This window comes from Meleagris gallopavo, chromosome 3, assembly GCF_905368555.1.
Source record: "Meleagris gallopavo chromosome 3, MGAL_WU_HG_1.1, whole genome shotgun sequence".
Taxonomy (NCBI): Eukaryota; Metazoa; Chordata; class Aves; order Galliformes; family Phasianidae; genus Meleagris; species Meleagris gallopavo.
In genome coordinates, this window is record NC_139406.1 from 53,949,230 (window position 1) to 53,973,034 (window position 23,805).

At 39.5% G+C, this 23,805-nt stretch overlaps 1 protein-coding gene across 1 annotated transcript; it reads right to left on the bottom strand.

Moving 5' to 3' along the window:
- Nucleotides 1-435: 435 nt before the first annotated feature.
- SNAI2 (snail family transcriptional repressor 2) lies at nucleotides 436-4,015 on the bottom strand. The gene is made up of 3 exons (XM_003205044.5): nucleotides 3,686-4,015; nucleotides 2,575-3,120; nucleotides 436-1,705 (listed from the first exon to the last, which is right to left on the bottom strand). Exons 1-3 carry the CDS (start codon nucleotides 3,762-3,764, stop codon nucleotides 1,524-1,526), a joined length of 807 nt encoding a protein of 268 aa, XP_003205092.1. The 5' UTR covers nucleotides 3,765-4,015; the 3' UTR covers nucleotides 436-1,523.
- Nucleotides 4,016-23,805: the final 19,790 nt, after the last annotated feature.

Here is a 23,805-nt window from a genome sequence, read left to right on the forward strand (position 1 = left end):
AGAGCTTCGTGCAAATATTGCTGACTTTAATGAATTTTTGGTTAGGGCCACATTTCCTAATGTCAGCATCTCAGGAAGAGTACTGTAATAAGACTGCTCTAATAGGATCTTTTCAACTGTTAAAATGCAAAATATAACAAAAAATATTTAAGTGTTTGTGTTAAAACATATTTCACAGTGTTGTCATACTTACAAGTAACAAAAAAAGCAGAAATGTTTATACTGGTGACTCCACAAAAATGCTTTATACTGTTTTGAAGGTTTGAAAATAAAAATGGATAATTCTCTTTCTAATGTTGTGAACTAAGAATCCACAGCTGAAATTCACTTGCATCTTCACTTTGACCTGTAGAGACACTTACATTATTCAATATTCAATACCCTTGATAAATCAAACATGGTCCTTTTATTTAATTAGAAGAAACAACAGAAGGCTTATTTAAAAATGTTTATTGTAAAAAAGTGGCTAGAAAAAAACCATAAATTTCACTTCACGCTTTCTTCAAGTTATCTATAGATGCTGCTATAGGCAACAATTCACTTTCATTCATAACACATTCAGTCATATAAAAATAAAAATATTTACATTATGTCCACATACTTTACAAAATCATCAATAAAAAAGGCACTTGGAGGGGGTAATGCTGAAAATATTGCATTTCCTTTGTGCATTTAACAAAAAAATAATTGTCAAACTCCCATAAGTCCCCTCTCTTGCACTTATTCCCGTTTTTAAAAAATAGCAAAGTTTAGAGGAACGATTTCATATTAGAAGATGGTCAGGCATGCACCAGGAATGTTTGAAGCTACAGTCTTCTTTTTTTTTTTTTTTTTTTTATAAAGGCACATGCGGTTAATTCGTGGCTTTAAGTTTTTCGTACATTCTCTTACATATTTTCCTCTCTTAATTATCCCTCTTTAAAGCATTTTAGATCATTAGTGAAGGCCTTGGCTTTAATAAAATAAAACTTTTTTAAAAAAACAACACAGCAATGAATAATATTAAACATTTACTAAGGTAAACTTGGAATACTTTTTAAGGCACCTGAGATTAATGGTGTCTAGTAAAATTCACTTGGGTAGTATTTTTATCAAAAGTTCCATTAAAATACTGTTTCTTTGGTTGAAATGGCTTGGCAGGAATGTATTAGTAACTTTGCAGCCTTTCCTAAGCAAGAAAAGACTACATATATTTGGCTTCATCTATAAAGAAAGCTGATAATGCTTCTTCCTTTAAATCTACTTGAAATGTCATGCATGGCATCTTTCCCCAAATCTCAGAGTTCACACTTAAGAATGTGAATGTGTGACTAAACAGAACTACTTAAGGCTTCTTTCTACTGACATTCTAAGTTCTTCCACTACTTTGTTTGTTTGTTGGTTTTTTTTTGTTTTTTTTTTTTTTGTTTTTTTGTTTTTTTTTGGCTGGAAAGTGGAAGAGAAAATGCCTTTGGATTTCCACTTATCATTTGGAACAGGAGTGGAGAAATGCATTGAGTCCAGGTAAACATTGACTGCATGACTCAGTGTGCTACACAGCAGCCAGATTCCTCATGTTTGTGCAGAAGAGACATTCTGGAGAAAGTTTTGGAGCAATTTTTGCACTGGTATTTCTTCACATCCGAGTGGGTCTGCAAATGAGCCCTCAGATTGGATCTGTCTGCAAAAGCCCTGTTGCAGTGAGGACAGGAAAACGGTTTCTCTCCTAAAAAGGAAACATCAAGCAAAAATACAATAAATGGTTAAAAAAAGAAGTACAAGCTTAGGGCAGGTAAAACTCACTGTTATCCTAAGAAAAAGAAAACAGATACAAACAATTTATTATAGTCAAAAACATGTGTAACACAAAGTTAATCAGGTCACAGATACAATAGCTTTCAGCACTGTGGATTGCACTTGCAGAACTTAGGCTTTGCAGAATCTGTTAATAAGTACAGTCTCTGAAGACAAGGTGCTGACACCTTCTGCACGTACAGGTGCAGGCAGTATTCCTAGACAGGCTCCTCCCAACATTTTCACATATTTTCATAGAGTGTCTTTCTGCTTAGCTCTGTGCGAATGACTTGAAATGAGGGCTTTGGCTTAGAAGTGGCAAACAGCTGTACAGATGTTAAATTGTACCCAGTGTTATACTGAAAATCATGCTTTTGCCTTAACACACAAGAAATGCTTTGGTGATGAAGTGTTGCTAATTCTTGAGGACTTGAGAGAGTGCAAGCAAAACTTGCCAATTGCTTAAGGGGTCAGAGATAAGCCTCTCATGCATTGCCTTTCTGCTTTACTATTTAAGAGTCAGCTGAAGCCTTCTGAACATGATCATTTTCCAAAGCCTGAAAGTTAACATAAAATCCTTACAGCAACACCTTCAGCTAGTGGAAAGAGGTTATCAGAACAGAATCTGTCCCACAGCTTTGCTCCCCTCCCACCCACTCCTCAAAAAGGGAAAAACTGGCCATTTAATGATACATTTGTAATTTCATGTATGCATCTCCAGGCTAGTCAAGAAACAGTGCCGTTTGTTCTACCAATGGAAAAAAATATCAGAAAGCAATAGCAACAGTCCGCAGCTCTTACCAGTGTGGGTTCTGATGTGCCCTTGAAGTAACCAGGGTCTGGAGAAAGCCTTGCCGCAGATCTTGCAGACACAAGGTAGCGTGTGGGTCCTGATGTGCATCTTAAGTGCTCCCAGGCTGACATACTCCTTGTCACAGTACTTGCAGCTGAACGATTTCCTAGACTGGGCATCACAGTGCAGCTGCTTGTGTTTGGCCAACCCAGAGAAAGTGGAATAGGTCTTGTTGCATAAACTGCACTGAAACTTTTCAGCTTCGATGGCATGAGGGTCTGAAAGCTTGGACTGGATTCTCTCTTCTTCATCGCTAATGGGACTTTCTGAACCGCTGTGATCTTTGGAGGAGGTGTCGGATGGTGGAGGTGGGCTGACTCTTCCCAAAGATGAGGGGTATCCAGAAAGCGGAGAGAGGTCATTGGGCAGAGGAGACGGTAGCAGCCCGGTTGTAGTCCACACAGTAATGGGGTTGTAAGCTACAGAGCTCAGGATCTCTGGCTGCGGTATGATAGGGACCGGGTAGCTTTCATACAGGTATGGGGATATAATCACTGGAGAAAGAAGAAAATTTTAAGGTAAGAGAGCGGAAAAGTATTTTAAAAGGCAGCAAAATTAACATTTGGGGCATTAAATAGCACGTAAGTCAAACACTCGGAATGTTATCTGCCTGTAAGGCGGATTAAGGAAATACAATTGGATACAAACATACTGATGGCTAAAGACAGTGCCCTGGAACAGATAAGTTACAGCTTGAGAGTCTCCTCGAGGCAGCGTGCTGCTCCTAAATCTACGCAGCCCGATACAGTGCAGCAGTGAAACTTCCCGCAGGATTTGTGCAGAAGTTTCAACTCCATTTCCAGCAGATGTAGAACAGGAAAACTCCAAATCCTCTTTTAATAACTGAGTTCAAGTGGATGAGCAAACTTCATGATTCATTCCGAGCAGCGCTGACATACTTCTCAGAACTCCCTCATTGTAAGCACGGGAAAAAAAAGAGCTAGCGGGGAAATGACCCCCTCCCATAGCCCGGGGAACAATCCCACCCCTCCTCTTTACCGCCAAGCCACAAACACGACCTCGGAAGCAACGCGACGGCCGGAGATTTCCTTCTGTTACCTGTATGAGTGTCCAGTTCGCTGTAGTTCGGCTTCTTGGATGAATTGAAATGTTTCTTGACCAGGAAGGAGCGTGGCATTTTGAACGCAGGCTTTTTCCTTCTTGCAGAGTCTCCTTTCGGATCGGCGCAGCGGTGCAGCACACTCGCACACTATCACTGCGAGCGCATCGGTCCCTATCGCATTGTCTGCTCCATGCACTCCGCTGTGTAGTGGCACTGCAGAGGCGCCTTGAAAAGTGCCGTAAATACCCACAAGTCAGGTGCAGGGGGGAAGGGTTTTCTGCTCCTCCAATCACTTCTGGATGTTCTCAAGCACTTTTCCAAACAGGCTGTTTTTCTGGGAGGGCTGCTCGCAGGACGGACCCAATCCCCGCTCGGAGGCTTTGCTTCAGGTTTCAGCTCCTCCCGCTGGAGACAGCTGTGCACAGAGGAGCAGAGCAGCCTGGCGGAACGCGCTGCGCTCCTCGGAATTTCAGTCTAGAAAAATGCCTTGGTCATAGTGCTTTAACAATAAGAGGTCAGTTTACTGATTCAGCTGAGTTCTCTTTTTTGCTTCCCGAATAAGTCACGTGCACTGAAACTTTTTCTTATCTTTTCTTATCTTTTTTTTTTTTTTTTTTTAAGAGTCTCTTTTCCAGATGTTTGGTATCAGAATTACGGGACACACTGCCCGTTAAGGGCAGAAAGGGGGGGACGGTGCAAAAGAGATGTTATCCGGCAAAGGGAGGCTTGGACAAGCTGTGCGCTGCTCTGGCTGCGAGCTGCCTTTGAAATCTGCACTCAGGAAATGGTGGGGAAGAGCAGCGTGCTCCCCAGCCTGCCCCTTTCAGGCACAGAGGCCAGCGAGATGCTGGTGAGCCCAAGCTGAGGGAGTAGCCCATGGAAACATTTCAGAGGGGGTGATAGGTTTGGTATGCTGGACATATGCATACTGGTTCAGACAGGCTGTTCTTATGAAGGATACTTTTTTTTTTTTTTCTTTTTTCTTTTTTTTTCTTTTAATTTTAAAAATCTACAAAATGCAAAACTTCAACCTTTCCCTCCTTGAGAATTACTGTGTCACTCTTTTGCCTGTCCTCTTAGAGCACTGCCTAGGGAATTTTCCTAATTACTCGAAGCAGTTAAAAGATGCACAGATAAGCAACCCCCCCCAAATTACAGACTGAGTGATGTCTCTTAAATGCATTTCTCCATTAGTATGTTTAAGACCTCTTGATATCCTAAGAAGGTATAATCTTTGTTATGTATTTCATTTAGGATGAAAGTTTCTCAAATGGGCCACAGAATGTTCTGGTTATCTAGATTAGTTCAGAGGAGGCATTTAGTCACAGATATATATATGTGTGTGTGTATATATATATATATTAATTTTCAAACATTTGCGTTTTGAAAATGGACAGCTGAGTGCTGGTGGATTTCTAACACGGACCACACTGACTGTCTTCCATTCTGCCCTCCCCATTGCTCTCCCCCCTTAGCTTTTAACTCCACCTGCCCGGGCACATATTGGTATGCTGTGCGGTGTGCCGCTAGGGCTGTGTCCTGTGTTCTACAGAGCCCACCCCAGCCCATTTTTTGCAGCAGGTGTTGGAACAGAGACGTGAGGGAAAAAAAAAAAAAAAGCCCCTCTGGTTCTGTTAAGACACGTCAGAACAAAGTGCTTTGTCAAGCTGCACAGCTTCTTAATTTCTGGGATGCCAGAACAAGTGCAGAGAAAGTTGGCCATTTTCAAGAACTGATTAGAAAGGTTCAGCTGTTCAGCGTCTCCCTTGTGTGTGGCAGTGGGAGTTGTCACATGGGCTTCCAGGCTGCAGGGAACACACCCAGGCTGGGGAAGAAGAGGGCAAGTGGCAACGAAAGGGACTCCCCGGTTACCTGCTCTGTGGCTGGGCTGAAGAGAGAAGTGCAGCATTTCACAGCGCAGAGAGCAAAGCTGCTGCTTTCCTTCATTCTACAGAATCGATGAAATCCAAAGCATATTTTTGAAAGGGACGTTCGTGACGCTGGTCCCCTCTCAGCTCTCTGCCAGCTCTGGGAAAGCATTGCATTTCAGGATGTGAGGCATTAGTCTGTATCTAAATAGTCTGCTATATGAGCTGTGATTCAGGCCTCAAGCTGCTTTAAGTCCCTGTGTTGAAATGAATGGAGCCGTGCAGATTTTCACTGGCTCGAGATCTGTTCCTTTGTATATTTGTTAAAAGCAAAGGGTCTGATTCACCAGTGAGGTACTCCCTCTCGGGGCATTTTCACCAGCATAACACCAGAGTGATGCAGTTCAAATTAATTGCACTTATATAAATCACAGAAGCGTAAGCAGTTAGCCCACTGGCTGAGCCGAGCTGATTGAAGGATGTTAGGATTTGGGTAGAAGGCATGTTATTACATGGTCCTGAAAGGATATTAGCAACACATACTGCCTGAGTGAGGTCTGCTGTCAAAAAAAAGGGAGAGTCTGCGTGAGGGGTGGGTGAGTCAGAGTAAACAGGTGCTCTGGGTGTTTACGGCAAATGTGGATGAGAGGGCACTCACAGGCATGCAGCATCCATCCCTGAGCAAGAAAGGAAACACAAAAGTCGACCACAGAGGGTGGGAGAGTTCCCCTTGGCAGGAGAAATGCAGGGATGGCAGACAGCAAACATGCTCCTGCAGGGCCCTGTGCCAGTGGGCAAGGCCTTGTGCTCACCCCCGAAGAGTCAGGCTGAGCACTTCTCCCCCAAGTGTTACAATTAACTGGTCTGTCACAGCTTCTGTAGGTCATCGCTTTGAAAGCTGGTGTGAAGCGTCTTGCTAATGCCGCTGTGCTGCTAATTGCTGCTCTGTGAAGCAGGTGGGAAGCGACCCGCGCACATCCGTTGCCTAAAAGATTGGTATGTGTTTTGCACCATAGAATGCTTAGGTCCAAAGTTTCAACCATGTACCAGAAATTGCCTTTTGCTTGTTTATGTGTCTAAATAATAACCTGTGAGCCTCAGTTTCTGACAGCTCCATCAAATCCCTTTTTTGTCAGGCTTTCTGAGAAGGGCAGCAGCTTTTGTTACACAGCTTTCTGGAAATGGAAGAGTGCCAGAACTGCCTTTGTTATCAAAGAGGGAAGAAAGACCAAAACTAACTCACCAGCAACTCAGGTTTTCACATTAAAAAATTCGTGTCCTTATCATGCATCAATTATTAGCATGACCGTGGATCAGAAAATGGTAAATATCTGGATAAATCACAGCAAAATTCATTTAAAAAAAATAGAATATGAAATGAGTTATGCTGGATGGCTGTTCCCAGAGTATTATGTTTTTGACACATTGTACTGCTGAGCACATTTTGCCTGGGCCTGCTGTGGAACCCACTGAAGGTTCAGAAGAGCCCCCAGAAGTACCCAGCCCAGTGGAGCATATCAAATGTACCTCAGGAGGGCTATTGGTGCAGGTGATGGCTTTGCCCCAAGAGGGATAAAAGCAGAAATAACTCACAGTATAAGTATTTCAACTCTTAAGCCTCCTATAATTCAAAGGAAAGTAAGAAATGGTTTTTATGGAGGGGAAAAAAAAAAAAAAAAGAAGAAAAAGAGATCAGTTTTCAATAGCCAATTGAATGTGGAATATACCAGCTAAACTTCAACCTCAGTGTCATCTGGTATATCCTGGGAAAGTATAGGAGTGGTGTAAATTTTGGAAGCAGTAAGGATTCAGTGGAGATAAAAGGTGAGGAGTACCTCAGATCTAATTAGGTTTGGATGGCTGAGAGGGATAAGACTGAAATTAGCAGAGGGAAGCAATTAGGGAATAGTATTCCTTCACTGCCCTAACACATGCACGTAAATAAATGTTTTCAAAGCACATCTTTAGGAAACCTTTTCTTCCAAACCTTTTACTTCATTATTCCAAATTCTGATCTGAACTGTCAGCAGAAATGGCAGCAACTTCAGGTGGAGTGGTGTGAAATCACACTGAGCTCTGGGCTTGTATACTTTAAGTTCAGTGATTGAGAAGAAAACTCTGGATTCTGGAAATTGTGCTTTTGAATTGAAGTTAAAATTCTTCAAATTTTGAAGGTTTCACACCTTCATATACAGGTTTACTGAAATCGGGTGTTTCAAGTCAGTTATCAAGTTCAGTTGTGTAATAGCATCTAAGTTTCTGAGATTCCGTGAGACTAAAAAAGAAGTTTGCTTTTAGGACATGTTATAAAGCTAAGTGTTCCTTTGTGTTTTGGTTAATTTAGGTTCATAATTCCAGGTCAAGCCTATTAAAGAGACAATGATTGAACCACAAAAGTCTGATTCAGCCTGAACTTTCAAAGTTCTTGAAGTCAATAGGCTTTGAAGCGGGTGCCTTAGAGGTCTAAGCTCATCTGCAGTGTTATTATTATTACTTTAATATATATATATAAATAGTACTTATTGTGAAGGAGCTTTCTTAATTAATAAGATACAAGTACCTTGTACTACCTTTTGGACCAGGTAGTTCAAATAAGGGTGGCTTGTGTGTGCTCTCCTTCATGCCCGTGGAACCTCACTGTCTGTAAAAGGGTTCAGGTTAGAGTCAGTGTAGCCCATCATGAAGGGTTGTGGTTCAGTTTTCCTACTTTGTTTCTACATGAAGATATTTTAACAATGGGCCAAATTCCCCTGTCATTCCCATCTGTAGTGTCTCTGCTGCCTACAGCTGAACTGTTTCAGATCTGCTCAAGCAGATCTGAGATGTGAATAATAAATAATAAATAATAAATAAATACAACTCTGTTTGTGTGTGTAGTACTACAAGTATTCATTTAAATAAGTGTGTTACATCCCCGCAAAAGCTATTACGCTTCGAAAAGCGATGCTTTCCGCGCCGCATTCCTTTAGCCATCCAGCAGTATGCCGCTGAATTACCCTGCGAGGAGCGAAGAGGCGCAGCTCTTGAGCCGCACAGCGTTGCGCGGTGGGAAGGAGCCACCTGCTGGCGGGTCAGCGCTGTGCGGTGCGGCAGCCACCGCGGGGCCGCAGGCGGGCGGACATCACCCCCCGGTGGATAGGAGAGGAGACTGAGGCAGGCAGCAGGTCTATAATATGTGCTGGTGGCTTTTATTTTATTATTATTATTGTTATTATTATTGTTTTGTTGGCCCAGCTGGCCAACAAGGCCGATGGCATCCCAGCTTGTATCAGAAATAGTGCAGCCAGCAGGGGCAGGGAGGTAATCATTCCCCTGTACTCAGCTCTGGTGAAGCTACACTGTGAGTACTGTGTTCAGTTTTGGGCCCCTCACTACAAGAAAGACATCGAGACCCTGGAGCATGTTCAAAGAAGGGCAGAGAAGCTGTGAGGGACCTGGAGCACAAGTCTGATGGGAAGCGGCTGAGGGAGCTGGGATTGTGCAGTCTGTAAAAGAGGAGGCTCGGGGGAGACCTTATCGCTCTCTGCACTGACCTTAAAGGAGGTTGTAGTGAGGTGGGGGTTGGCCTCTTTTCCCAGGTAACAGCAAAGGGATGAGAGGCAGTGGCCTCAAATTATGTCAGGGGAAATTCAGTTTGGATATTAAGAAAAATTTCTTCTCTAAAAGAGTGGTGAGGCAGTGGCACAGGCTGCCCAGGGAGGTGGTGCAGTTGCTGTCCCTGGAGGTGCTCAAGAACCATGTGGATGTGGCACTTAGAAACATGGTTTGGTGGACATGGCATTGATGAGTCGACACAATGTTGGACTATATGATCTTAGAGGTCTTTTCCAACCTCAGTCATTCTACGATTCTGTGATTTTTGTTTTTTGCCTACATCAAACTGAGACTTAAAATCACATTTGAATCTTGCTCTGGGGATTGCATGTCTGTCTGTTTGTATGACAGAAGCACATTTTTTCATTATGTACATGAGTATATACATTTGTGTATCTACTTGTATTTATGCATATTCTTACATATAACTGACAGAGTGCATTTCAGATGCTGACATTTTAATCAAATGTCCAACATTTGTGAGAGAGAAAGTGTTCTATCCCTGTTTTACAAATTAGTAAATGAAGCATGAAGAGATTAAGACAGGCATATTGAAAAGCTTAGTTTGTAGAAGTGTATTTTTAACTATACTTTGTGGTAGTCTCATTTCCAATAAATTATCCTTCTCCCTCCAAAATCTAAACAATGTGGTGCATCAGTTGTTATTGCGTTTCTTTTAAAAAAAAATTGCTGTTAGCAAAGAGTTACATAGAGTATAATATATGTAGCTATACTATCATTTATACTGAGGACATGACCTTTGACCACAGCCCACTGCACACCATGGATTTTCAAATACAATCAAAATGCTTTCCTTTGTTTGTTATCTCCTTGTCCCTTTGCTCTATTTGGTGGATTTTTCCATCTATACTTTATTCGTACTTCACTTATGGTATTCATACCACATACATGTTGAAATGGTATACATACAGAGGTTGAAGTGTTCTTTTCTGCTCTTCCTACAGACGCCCGTGATCCTTTACAGTATGTTCTACCTCACCAATTGCACTACTTTGCTTTCTGATTGATTGTCCTTGAGATAGTTACTGTCTGTCAGGAACTGAAAATGTAAACCCTATAACCATACATACTCTAGCATTAGGATGGATGGCTCAATATCAGTAGTTTCCCAGCTTTTAACTTGCTGTAAATGTTTATATGATGTCTATTCTTCTTGATCACTCTTGCTCCATACATACACAATGGTTAACTTTCTAAGTTTTCTTTCTTTAAAAGTGCAGGAAGTTTCTTGTTTTCCAGTCGGCATCAGCTGTTAAATTCCCCCTCCCCTTCCCCTCCCACCTTTAGGTATTGCAGGTGTAGGAAGTGAAAGCAGTTATTGACATTCACTTTCATATTGTGGCTGCCTGACAGACATGGTTGTGCCAGGATTCCATTAAGCAGCAAACAGTGTGTGATGCAGTATATGGTGAGCTGGGGGATAGTAAAGTTATCTCCTCAATTTTTGAACCATCTATTTGTACCAAAAATGTATGTGGGATATCTGCCACAAAAGTTAACGTTCTGGAGTATCAGTGAGTATTTCTTTTTGTTTATTTATCAGTTGTACATTTGTTTGTCCAAAGGAGTCAAACTTTGCAAATCAATGTTCTTTTCTGTTTATCTAACTCTTGGCACCTCTGTGTTATGTGCTGGTAATAGCTGGGATATTTGTCTTTGTGTCCCCAAATGAACAGGTGTTGTCACTTATAGAGCCACTATCCCTCTTTCAGTGTAAATTCATCATTTTGCTGTGAGAGATGTTGGATTTATTTCAGTATTACTACTCTAGTTTATCCTAAAGTCTAAAGACTTTCTTTAACCTCTGCTGCTCATAATCTCAATAAAGTTATAAGTCTGGTTCTCCAGCTGTATTGCCTATTCTTCATTTCTTTCTTTAACATTACATGTCACTTGCACGTAGGATCTTAGGTAAATGTTGTAGATGGCTATTCTTGTAATTTTTTGGGTTGCCTTTAGAACTTGGTCTTTCCATTTTATAGGGTCTGTTTTGAAGTTCCAAGCCCCAGAGATTTCTGATAGTGAAGACCTGTGTTCTCCTGAGCTCCAATTTCTTTGCATTCAGACTAGTACTCTGCTTCTGGCTCTGTTAAGCTTGATAAAAACATCCTACCCTATCTTCTCCTATCACCTTATACAATAAACTTTGCCAGCTACAGGCCTGACATCTGAAAGTCCTGTTCTGTCTTTATCTGTTATCACTGGAATAGCTTTGAGGGTTGGCTGATGTCTGGAGACATTTGTTTCTGTAATGGTACCTGGCAAAAGGCACAGAACAAGTTGTCAGTGGCTGAGTGATTCAGCATGCCAGAACTCGTTTTCAATATCACAATCAGTGACTTTTTTAGTTCCAGTAAAATCAAGCAGTATATCTTCAAGATTACTGAGTAGCTACTCCTTTGCAGTGCTCTGTTCCCTGATGGGAGGTTTCCCAAACATCTAAGACATTCCTGAAGGCTTTTCACCACTGGAAAAATGCTCAAGGTCACAAAACTGAAAAGGCACATCTGCCGACTCTGGTTTCTGTGAGCATGAGGATGTCAGGACTTTCTGCTCTCCCTGGTTCCTTCCTCAGCATCTCTACAAGGCCTGAAGGATCTCTGTGTTTCAGGTTTTGTGCCAACTCTGGTGAGAGTCTGTGGCTGATTACAGCATATATTGCAGGAGTTGGTCTTACAGTATGTCTCTGTTAGGCTGCTGCCTCTGGAGGGGGCCCAGAGTGACTACAACTTTTCCCTTTCATGTTGGGAACAGTCAGACATTGTTTTTCAACCGAAATGGTAGACCACAGAATCATGGAATATCCCAAGTGCAAGGGACTCAATCATTGAGTCCAACTGCTGGCTCCACAGTGTTTTGTAAACACTCCTTGAACTCTGACAGCTCAGGGCCATGCCCACTGCCCTGTGCAGCCCGTTCCATGCCCACTGCACTCTGGTGCAGACCCTTTCCCTAACCCCCAGCTGCCCCTCCCCTGACACAGCTCCATGCCGTTCCCTCGGGGTCCTGTCACTGTCACAGGGAGCAGAGCTCAGCGCTGCCCCTCCGCTCCCTGTGAGGCCTCCCCTCAACTTCTCTGCTCTGTGCTGAGCAAACCAAGGGACCTCAGACGCTCTTCTTACATCTCTCTTTCCAGGCCACTTACCACCTTCATAGCCCTCTTTTGAGTGCCCTCTTTTGTCCTTACATTGTGGTAACCAAAACAGCACAGTACTCAAAATTGCTTTCATAATGTTCTCTGGTAATGGTATGGCCTTTGCCTCAACTCCGGTGCATTACGCATGATAGCAGCTTTTTTTCCCCTATGTTAACAGCCCATGTCTGCCCACTGACATACTGCCCGAACTCTTCTGCCAGCAACACTTCTTCACTCATTTGCCGTGCTGCCTCTCAGTATTGGTGAGAGTTGTCTGCAGCTGTCTCTGCACATTGGCTAGATCTTGGTCTGTCACTGATCTCAAAGTCTAACTATAGCTATAGTAGAGTGGTTGATATTTGGTTAAACTAAAGCTGCCTATTAGAAATTGTCATGAAAAGTGTTAAGTTATGCCTAGGCCTCAGCTGGGAGGATGCTGATACATGGAGGCCAGAACTGTGCTTGGGAACATGCTAAAAAGAGAGGGTATACAGCTGTAAGCCTGTACCTTGACTCTGTTTTATCTAATAATTCAGTGATGGCTCATATTCCTGAAATTAGTCTGATTCTTTGTTAAAGGAAATATTTGCAAATATACTGAATAGCAATATTAAAACACAATTTTATTTTTTCCCAAGTGCCCCCTCTACACTCCTTCTTCTGTGTTACCTGCATTGTACTGCCTGTTTGCTCCTGATATGTTTGTGTGGGGTTGGGGGAGAACACAGAAAAAGTCTGAAGCTGAAACAGTTGTTTCATTCATCTGTCTCATGGCAAAGCAGAAAGATGAATGAATGGATTGTTGCATAACTCTTAGCTGAAATAACTAAGAAATGCTTTGTTGAAATTCTGAAGATATGCGAAGAAAATTTCCTTTAAAAAAAATCCAATTAAGATCATTTATAAACACAGAGTGTAGGGAAGAGTATCCTTCAAGACCCTTAAGAAAAATTTGTTTTTGCGCTTCTTTTTTAATTATGGTTTTATTTTTTCATCAATTACTCTTAATAAATGAGTCAACATTTTTGTGGGTAGTAGTACTGCTCAAAATTACTCATTTCAAGCAGTTATCTATTTTGAAATTGTGTAATTCCTTTTTTCTTTCTGTTTGTGCTGGTGCATAGTGTTCTGATGTGGTGTTCAGGCTTCTCAGTGTCATGAACAGGCTGCAGAGGCTGCTCCTGTGGGAAGCGAAAGGTAACTTTGCCTGAAGTTTAACTTTGTGTCCCTGTCAGCACTGACTGCCAAATCACCTACATTCCATGTGCTGATTTTTCTTGTTTGATCACTTTTTCCTTATGGAATGAGCTGAGGTACTGAAAAATAAATGTATAATGACAATAAAACATCATGTAGGGGAGACAGAAAAAAGGAGGCAAATGTATTTGTGAGAAGAAAGAATGAGAAAATCATGTAAATGTCAGGTATCAATCTTAGAATATGAAAAGTCTTTTCAAACTGCGAAGTCTCTCGGGTGGCAGAGAAAGCCTTTCAGTTCTTCACTGAGCTTGAAGTGACAGCATAGTGCTGCAGCAGCTGGTGGGACTATTTACCTCCTGAATTGCTTTAGGAGAACTCCTTGAGTTTCTTCATATACTCCCTGAGAATCACAGTTGCACAGTTGCACAGTTGCGTTCTTTTTTTTTTTTTCTTTCTCTGAATACTTGTAATTCTTTATCAATTCTTTATCAAGAATTTTCCATTCCTTCTTTATCCTGTGTGTTCATAAACTCTTTATACATTCCTTGGTTCCTTTCTTTACTTTTCTTCTAAGATTTGTTGCAAGTTTTTGCGCATGAAGATGATGTCAGGTGAATGTGCAATATTGTGTTAATTACTAAAATTGGTCTCAAGTACTTAGATGGCCTTCTTTTACCAGAGCAGCCAGATATTTCTGCAACATGATGAGAGGAGAAGGCAGCAGGACAATTTAGATTTGTTTTGCAGATGCCTGGCAATAATGTTGGACACATGCAGTATATGACTAAATCTGGCATTTCTGAGAAATGTGGTGTGTTCTTGTGCCAGCACAGCACAGCTGATCTGCACGTGCACTGCAGAAATATCCAGGGCTGGCAGATGAATTGTGCAGTTTGTCCTTCACCAGCCTGGAGGTTACTGATAAAATCTAAAATCCTTACATTTCATCCAGATAGAGCTGCTTTCTAAGCACGGAGACTGTATCTGAGAGGAGCATGCATCATCTGGTAGGCAGGGCTGAGAAGTCTGCTACCTCCATTTTAAAGATGGAGTACTGAGGCACAGGTGACCTAAAAAACACACTCAAACCGTTGAAAAACAAAAACAAACAAACAATCAAACAAAAAAAAACTGGGTAGGATTGAAACAGATCAATTGAGAACAAGATTGATTATGGAATAATCTTTCATTCTCTCAACATTGATTTTCAGCCTTTGCTGAAGGAAGGAGACTCCGTTAGCAGACCCTTGCTCTGTGAGCAAGAGGAAAGTAGCAAGTATAAAGGCTGGTGAGGTGACCAGTGCCTGGATAACACATTTTGCTGTGTTCTGCCATAGAATGACTTAATCAAGTTATTTCTCCAGTTACATACTGTGTCAGCTGAAGTCATACGTCATGTCTTGTTAAAATCTGGAGAAGTAAGCTACCTGGAGAATTTAAATAGCATTTGAGAGGACATGTAGTAATGCAAAAGATCAAGGGGATTCACTACTAAGAATCGTCAGGGATGTTAGTAGAATTATTAGTGAAGAAGAAAAAATGAATCAATGATAAATAATCATGTAGTGTATCAGGTAAGTCAACACATTGTCGCAGTAATTACCTGTTCTAATAATATGGGCTGGCAATGTAATGAGAAAACAGCAGTGAACATGCACTAATTACATTTGCTTTCAAATTTGACAGAAGCTGAACAGCTGTTTGGTGCAGTAGGTAAATTAAATGCACTAGTCAGTCAGATCCAATTTTGAAGTGAATCCTTGATGTCATTTCGTGATTAATGTGTAGGCTGAATGTTTATAGGTGTGATTCAGCTAAAATATTGTCACTCAGAGTCTTATTACCTCTTGCTGCCTTGATCACATGTTCTCTCTCTAAAAATGTGTGTGTGTGTGTGTGAAGTAGCAGCTGAGCAAAGCAGCTTCTGTTCTCCTTGCAGAATTTTCTTGTCAGATGTTCATCTGTGGGGAGTGGAAGGATAAAACAAGTTTTGTTCTCTCCTTCTGAGAAAACAGCCGTTAGGACAGTTTGTATGGCTTACAGCCTGTTCCTGAAATCTACTGGATTGAAAGTAAACTAGGGCACTCATCAAAGGAAAAAGCTGACCCAGATCATCCAGTCATGCCAAGAAGAATTTCAAGTCAGAAAGTAAAATTTATAGTTGAACTGTATTATGATTCCCTGGAAGTGACTGTGTGTCTCCATACACTATTACGCCTTCCTAGCTTAAGTATTTTCCAGCCACTGCCTATAACAAGGATTGGGACCTTGGGCTGGCATGATAAATTATAATTAAATTTTTCTTTCTGTGTTCCTGCAGTATCTGACATACATTCTGTAATTCTGGTGTTGCACTTTCTTCTTGAAAAAATGTCCCAATCTCAAGATATAGTGTGGAAGGAGTTGGCACTGTTCTGTTCTTCTAGCTGAAGAAATACCACTATTTCTCCATGAGAAGTTTGACAGGACAAGCAGAAATCAAGAGAAAACATGTTTATTCTCAGCTAAGCATCCTATTAGAAAGAAACAACCAGGATCAACTTATTTAAGGTCTTTAATTATTTAAATTCAGCTTCTCATGATGTATGATGACTGTTTTACTTCTTTAATCTTTTTGAAACCCAAAGTAAACCTGCGAGAAAACAGCTAAGTTGAAAAGGATAACCTATTATAATTCCATTATCAAAGCAATTTTCCTGGTGAGTGACAGGTGACAAGTTATTGCCTTTTTTAATCTGAAGTTTAGTTTTCCACACCTCAAGTAACAAAAGCATTTTGTTCATCAGTTTACTTCTAACACTGCAATTTTGTGTGACACAGTGATAGACTCCATTTGATGACTTAAAATGTTATATTTAAAAGGAAAAAAAACTGGCAGTTTGGTCAATCCTGTTTTTGAAGATGAGTTAGTCTTTTAGTAGACTTTCACTCTTAGGCCAGTGCACAGAGTTTCTAGAGTTACGTTCGTCTTTTGTGTTGGGTTACCACTTCCTTCACAGCTCATAAGCAGTCCTGTTGGGAAACAGGACTTTGATGACATAGATTTAGATACATTTGTTAGCTGCATACAAATGAAAATTAGTTTTAGGATTACTAATGAGTCTGCAAAGGCAGAATCACTGCAGTGAAAGACAGAAAACAGTCTGTCATCCCCCTTTCTTTGAAAGACTGTATGGTTTTGAGAAATGAAGCAACTTGGGTGAGTCATATAATGAGTGCTCACAAGATCAGGAGCAAATTTATGGTCCAGAAGTCCTTTCTAAATGCAAATAACAGTGCTAGGACAAGTACTTTGCTTAATAATCATATTGGCAGTTTCAGCTTGGATTGAAATAGTCTTAGCTAAAACACTTCTAGTGGAATCAAGGTACCTCTTTAAAACCATAGGTAGTCTTAAACCATGAAGAATGCATGTGGGGAGTGTGCAGGGAGACAAGATGGGAGAAGAAACGTTTTTTCCTTCCTTTACAGTTATTTAATTCTTCCTTGAATCACCTTTGCCTCAGTTATTTTTCTAGTCTGCCTTAGAAATATTTGTGTTAGACGTTTTCTTATTCCTCATCTATTACTTAATCTTGTGAGAGAAGACATTCACCTGAATTGGTATGAAGTATATGTATCACACTATACGTTGCTTATATCATTCAGAAGTGAGAAAGAATAACATCTCTATGCCAGAAGAAAAGGGTTTTTGGACATCTCAAAAATCCTTCCTTTAATATTGCTATGTAGGCATTAATGATTAAGAGAAGACTTCATGGAAATTGGGGTGTAACACCTACAGCTTTGCACTGATATGCACAAACAAGATGGAGATCAAGAAAAAAACCTGAAATTCAAGGAGAAGAATGCTCTATCTGTAAATCAGCAGAAATTCCTCTGCTTAACCTTTTTCTCGAAGTCTGATCATTCTTACTGAAGTTATTACAGAATTTTTGAGAGGAAATGGCTTTGCAACAAGCTTTGTGTGCTTGGGCATATATACATACACTATCTTATTCTGTTCTATTAAAAACTACTGACCTACTGTCACTTATTTGCATGATGTTTACCATGCTAAGATCCACTGCTAAAACTGTTGCTAAGTCCAGCACATTAAATTGTAGATTCATATCAGGTTTGAAATTTACACAGAAGTCTTGATCTTTAGGCTTAAAATCCAAGGTAAAGATTAGTTAAATGGCAAAAAGTCTTTTTGAAACAGTTAAAATAACGTTGTGTATAAAAAATAATTTTTCTTCTTTCTTTCCACAAAAATGAAGTTGAAAAAAAACAGAATCTGAAAGGAAGTGAAAATGGACTCTTTTCCAGATTAGGTGAAACAGAACACGACAATTCAAATGAATGAGGTGGGTGAAATCATGCTGGATGGAATGCAAATGAAATTAAAGGAAAATTGAATTCAAGGAGATAGGGGGCATGAAATACATTTATGTCAAATGGAAAAATATAGACAAAAATGTAAAGGGGACAGACTGGTGTAATAAGACAGTGATTGAAAAAGGAGCAGTGTAGAAGGATGTGAAAGGGAACAATGAGAAAGTGCAAATGAAGACCAAGGGCTAGGCAAAGAAATATGAAGAAACTGATGTCTTATGGTACTAACGTGGGTAATTTCAATCATAATGTAAAAAAATATTCAGTCAATTATCTTTATTACTAACCATTATATGTAAAATTTTAAAATACAGAACACTGTAGCATATCGTATTGCTGATCATTTGACTTCATATCGATGTGTCTCTCAGCTTTTCAGTTATGTGAAATGAATTTTGTAATCCCAGCATATCCAGTCATGAGTGAATTCCAAATTCCATCCTTTCTATGTGACTGTGACTACTCAATAAACGTGGTAAATCCTGTCTCTATCAGACCTAAGAGTGAAATAGAAGAAGGGAAAGAGAATGAAGCTTCTGTAGCAGAGCTGTAAATTGGATGAACCTTGTAAAACAAAGCCAAACTGTTTCTAAGGCTAGCAGTTGTTCTTTAGCAATTTTTAATTCAAAGCTCTGATAATGCTACTCACTAAAAACTTCAGCAAAAATTCACGCGTCTGTCTTGTATCACTAGGAAAATTCCTGTGAAAAGGGAATGAAAATATGTTTGACAGAAAATGGAGGATCTAGTCTCATTAGCAAAAGAAATCATGAAACAGAATATGCTGTTATAACGATTTTTTTTCCTGTCAAGGCAAAGGGTTGGCAAGGCAAACTTACATTTTAGTGTTATGAAAGTGAGAGGTGAATATATTTCCCAGCATATTACTTGTAAATCTGATAACCAATTATTTTCGTTTAAACCCTGGAAAATTACTGAAGTTCTAATGCAGTTTTATATTCCTGAAGAGATTTGTGACTCATAAAATACAGTATCCATTCCAATAAAGACACAGAAGTGATGCATTTTTTTTTTAATTTTACTTTGTCGTATTTTCCATATATTTGCTATAGAAAAGTAACTTTCAGTTCAGAATCCTTTAATATTAGAGAGAAACATCAGAAAGTTCCAAAATGTATGTGCATTTCCAAGGAGAGAATGCAGTATTTACCTGCCTGCCTGTAACATCAGCTACCTTGAATACCTTCTACTTTTGCTGTCTGGAGACAGGGAGATCAATTCTTTACGTTCTAAGCAGCACTGCAAAAAGAGAAAAATCAACCACATTGGCCAGTCACGCATTTACATATAAAATACAGGCAAACATCCTGCTATAAAAATGGTAAAGAAATGATGAAGAAATAAAGCTTTCTAAGCTACTTAACAGCATTCTCATGATTAAAATCCATGATCTGTCAAATTCACTCATAAAGTTTACTATGTGCCATAGTTTACAGTGGAGAGAGATGACTAAAACTTATGTTTACTCACTGTCTCTGTCAGACTTTCTGCTTTGATTGAAATAAAACCATGTATATATTCTGCCAACAAAAAAATCAACAGGTATAAAATAGAGGTTTGTAATAACAGTTTATATTATTACTGCAACAGTGTCCCAAATCTTGAAAAAAATGTATAATGTACTTAAATAAACTAATGTTATAATTTCTCATAGTTCTAAGTTGTCAGAAACAAAAATTTAAAGATCAATACCTTTTCTTAACTACAGTTTTACACTCTTTTAATTTTTATTCTAAATTTCCATTTTATTACACTGAAATTTATGTTTTCTACCAATGTTTTGTGAGATCTATCAGTTTGCCTGTTGATAAGATTGAGGAAATGCAAAGTAATTCCCAAATACTGCAGTTCTAAGATTGATTCTCTTCCTTTGTGTGAAGGGCAGATGTAGGACTCACAGTAAGGGGCTTTATGCATTTCAAGCATAGACATGATTTATTTTTGAGACTCTAATTTCATTGGTAATGTTGACACGTCTGTTCTCACTCATGATAGCTGCCAGGGGCTCTAAAATCAGTATCATCAAAGAACCAGTTATACTGGATTTAAGGGATGAGTTGTGGTCACAGCAAAACTGGAGCCTACAAATTTCCCTCTATGGTTGGTAGAGTATGCTATCAATTTTGTGAAATTTTACAGAGCCTTTTCAATTAAGGGAGGGAACAATTTTGAGGTTGTGCATAGTGGCGTTGAAGCTGTACTCTACTCTGACAGTATGGTGGGGAACTTATTAAATTCAGAAGACTGTTTCACCTTGAGCCCTGTTCTTTGTATCTTCAGGATTTCTTACAGTGCAATTCAGTGTGTTTCCTGCCAGATGCCTTGCCTTTCCAAAAAAATCCCTACAAAACAACAAAACAACAGAAAACAAACAAACAATATTCTATCAATCACACAAACAAAAAATCAAGATGCCTGAATTGCAATATTTCTGAAAATTTTGCGTTTGAAATACTAAAGATACTTACAGCTATTCCATATTGTTATCAGTGTTGAGATGTTCCTGCCTGTGAAAAACGTTATTTGAAAGCCATCCTAACAGTTTTGGTTTTAACAGCGAGCCAGTAGAACACCAAAGAATAAAACCAAGAAGAATTACAAAGTATATGTAAATGTTATTTCCACTTTTAAGAAAATTGGATACAAACTTTTAACTGGAATACAAACCTATCAATGAAAAGATGATTCATATTAAAGCTCATAGCTGTTTTACTGTGTGATATGAAACTGCTGGCCTACACTAAACACAGTATTACATACCTCTGTACTAAAAACCTAAGTTTAAGTGTCAGCTTTTTTTTCGTGGCTTAACCAATGTAATACTGAAATTCCAATATACTTAAACAGTAAAAACAAGCTGCTTCCTTCCTTCCTTCCTTCCTTCCTTCCTTCCTTCCTTCCTTCCTTCCTTCCTTCCTTCCTTCCTTCCTTCCTTCCTTCCTTCCTTCCTTCCTTCCTTCCTTCCTTCATTTTTGTTTGTCAATACTTTTTCTGTTTGGAGATGTCAACGGTTTACGGGCTGGTTCGGCCCGGTTCCGTGACTAGAAGGGCGGAGGGATCCGCGGATCCGCGCCCCCGGAAAAAAAAGAAAATAAGGGACCCCGAAATAATTGAAAACAGTGGCAACAATCTGAGGTAAAACAAAGTAATTTACTAAATATGGTATCAACAGAATTTTATAAGGAGAGAGAATGTGAAATTGATGGTGGATCGGCCTTACCACAACGCTGAGATGAGAAGCGCAGGCAGAGAAGCGCAGGCAGAGAAGCGCAAGCGAAGCAGCGCAGGCAAAGAAGAGAGCATCAGGTGACCTTGCCGGGAGTTATATCTCCTCGCTGACCGCAAAGCCCCCTGGGGAAACGTAGCTGCTCTTCTCCTCTGGACAGGCACCCGGAACTTGAGCATCAGCAGTCAAACCCCCAGTGCATTGCATGATGTTATGATGTGGAATACCGATAATGAAAAATCATGAAACCATGACAATAACACAAACACATCATTTTAATTTTAGGTATGTTTTAAAATGGAATTAAAATTTAAACAATATCAAAATAAGATAAACTATAAGCTAACAAAGATGCTTTGGTGTCTTTAGTATTTTACCACTCCACTGCCTTCATGTAATAACAAGCAACACCATGGAAAGCACAAATGATGAAGGCTGATTTTCTATAGTCTCACTTTCTCTGTTTGGTCTGCTGGTGTCAAGTAAGTTCTGACAACAATGTTTCCATGGCTGAAAATTTCAGAACATCCCTCTTGGCAATTGATTTCTGGCTATTCTGTAAGAGCTGAGGTCGGACTACATTCTCTCAGTGAAGATGCTGAGAAAGCCATCCTCCTCCAACTGGATGTCATTTTTTTTTTAAGCTTTAGCAAATCAATACATTGGGACTTGTTCTATCAACTCAATTTGTGTACAATATAAGCAGAAGTTGCAGAACATGTACAAATGCACATACACTATGTATATATAAAATATAATTTTATATATATAAGCCTTGTTTATTTGGGATAGAAAGGGATTACTGCTTTCCAGAAGGAAGGAAAATAATTCAAGAAGATTAAGGGGAAAAAAACAGAAAAAAGTTAAACAGCTTCCTTCACTCATCCTCTTGCTGTTGCTTATGTGCACTGCTCCATATATACAACTAAGGATTAAGTCTTTGAATTTCATTGCAGTCAAAGACATCTAAAGCAAACTAGTAAATATAACTATATTTAGTCTTTAATTTATTAGAAAGTATTTTTAATGATGCTATAACATACCAGCCAATAAATAATTTAGGAAAATATTTTTATATTCTTTGCTTAACACTTTGATACTTTTTAACTTATGCAAGCTTATAGAAGATTGCAGTGTCTTTGAAATAAACATAGCTGCTCTTTAAGAACAGAAATTTGGTACTCCAAAGAGATAATAATTTCAAGGAAGAACTTAAGTCTCATCCTGGTTTACACTTAGTAATCTGAATATTGTCTGTAGAAATGAGAATTTCTTACAGGTTTATTTTCCGTTTCTTTGGTTTTCAAGGCTGATTCTCCAACAGTGATGCTACAATTAGTTACAATTAGTAATACAGAGGAAGAATGTCAAGATTATTTATAAGCTCCAAAGTGTTTGAAGGGCAATTTAAATTTAGTGGGAAGAGAAGAGCATCAGGAAGAGGAAAGAGGATTGTTTCCCTAAAATTTTCTCTTTGAAAGTTTTACATGAAACAGGCTTAAATATTACACTAAATGTGCTACACATTAGCTTTCCTTTAGCACTTCTTTTCTCACTACTAATAAAACCAGTGAAATAAAATTGGATATTTTATGTAAAACAAAATATCCAAGGCAGTGGAAGATGCTAAATGATTTTCAGTTTTCAGTTCAGTTTTTTTTCTGCCTCTTGATTCAAGGTTTCCTTAATTCCTTCTTCCCTGTTTACATTTTTCTAACTCATTATGGATGTGCTTGAATTTGGTAAAATGGAAATGGTCTCATTGAGAGATTCTTTTTAATTTGTACAAATTTGCAATCAAATGCTTTTACTGATTAAAAGACAATTTAAGTACCACTTACAGTAAGGTGGGTGAGAGGCTGCAACCCAAAGCAGGAGAAGAGACCACCAGGATGGGGGGAGGGGGTGGTGGTTAAGAGGACAAGGAAGAATGAGGGGGTTGAGAAGGGGCAAGAGAAGTCTGGGATGGGACAGTGTTGGGAGCTTTGTAGTAAAGTAGTTGGAGGAATCTGTGTCCAAAAAGAAGGGGAGAAATGGGGTGCCTCCTGGTTGAAAAGCTGGCAATTGAAAGGAGTTGTACAAGACTGTAGATGAGAAGATAGCAGGCTCAGCATGTGCTATGAAATAAAGAAATGGCTGCCACCATAGCATAACTGTGAATATGGGCCTGCCTACTGCCTTACCATGGTTGGCTAGCACGTGCTACCATATCCCACCTTCCCACATGAGGAAAGATCTTGCTCAGTGCCCATTTGAAATGGGGAAATGCAGAGATGGATCTGGGCTGAGCACACACTGATGGGATGAAACAGATTTCCTCCAACCTTGATGCATTTATTATCCTGAAGTATACTTGGTAACATATCCAAATGCCTGTACAACATAGAATAAAAATCTATGGTAGAAATTAACATTGTTTAAATTTTAAAAAAAGGTAATACTAGATAATTCTTTCATGCACCAGAGTAATTTTTTTTTTTTTTAACACAAATAATCTTCAAATAGTTGAGTATTTGGAGAATATTTTTTATAAACTGACATTATGTAACTTACCCAGTGGGGATTAAAGAGAAAAAAAAGAGAGAGAAGACACATATGTTACTAAAACCATCTGTTTTGGGCAGATTTTTATGCCTGTAGCGTTTTGCTGCATTTTGAGTAGACACAGTGGCC

Excerpts from the sequence above, each read along its gene's own strand:
- SNAI2 (XM_003205044.5), bottom strand. The coding sequence starts at position 3,764 with ATGCCACGCTCCTTCCTGGTCAAGAAACATTTCAATTCATCCAAGAAG. Across the intron at positions 3,121-3,685 it reads CGAACTGGACACTCATACAG|TGATTATATCCCCATACCTG; the intron begins GTAACAGAAGGA and ends TTCTTTCTCCAG. Across the intron at positions 1,706-2,574 it reads GCACATCAGAACCCACACTG|GAGAGAAACCGTTTTCCTGT; the intron begins GTAAGAGCTGCG and ends TTTCCTTTTTAG.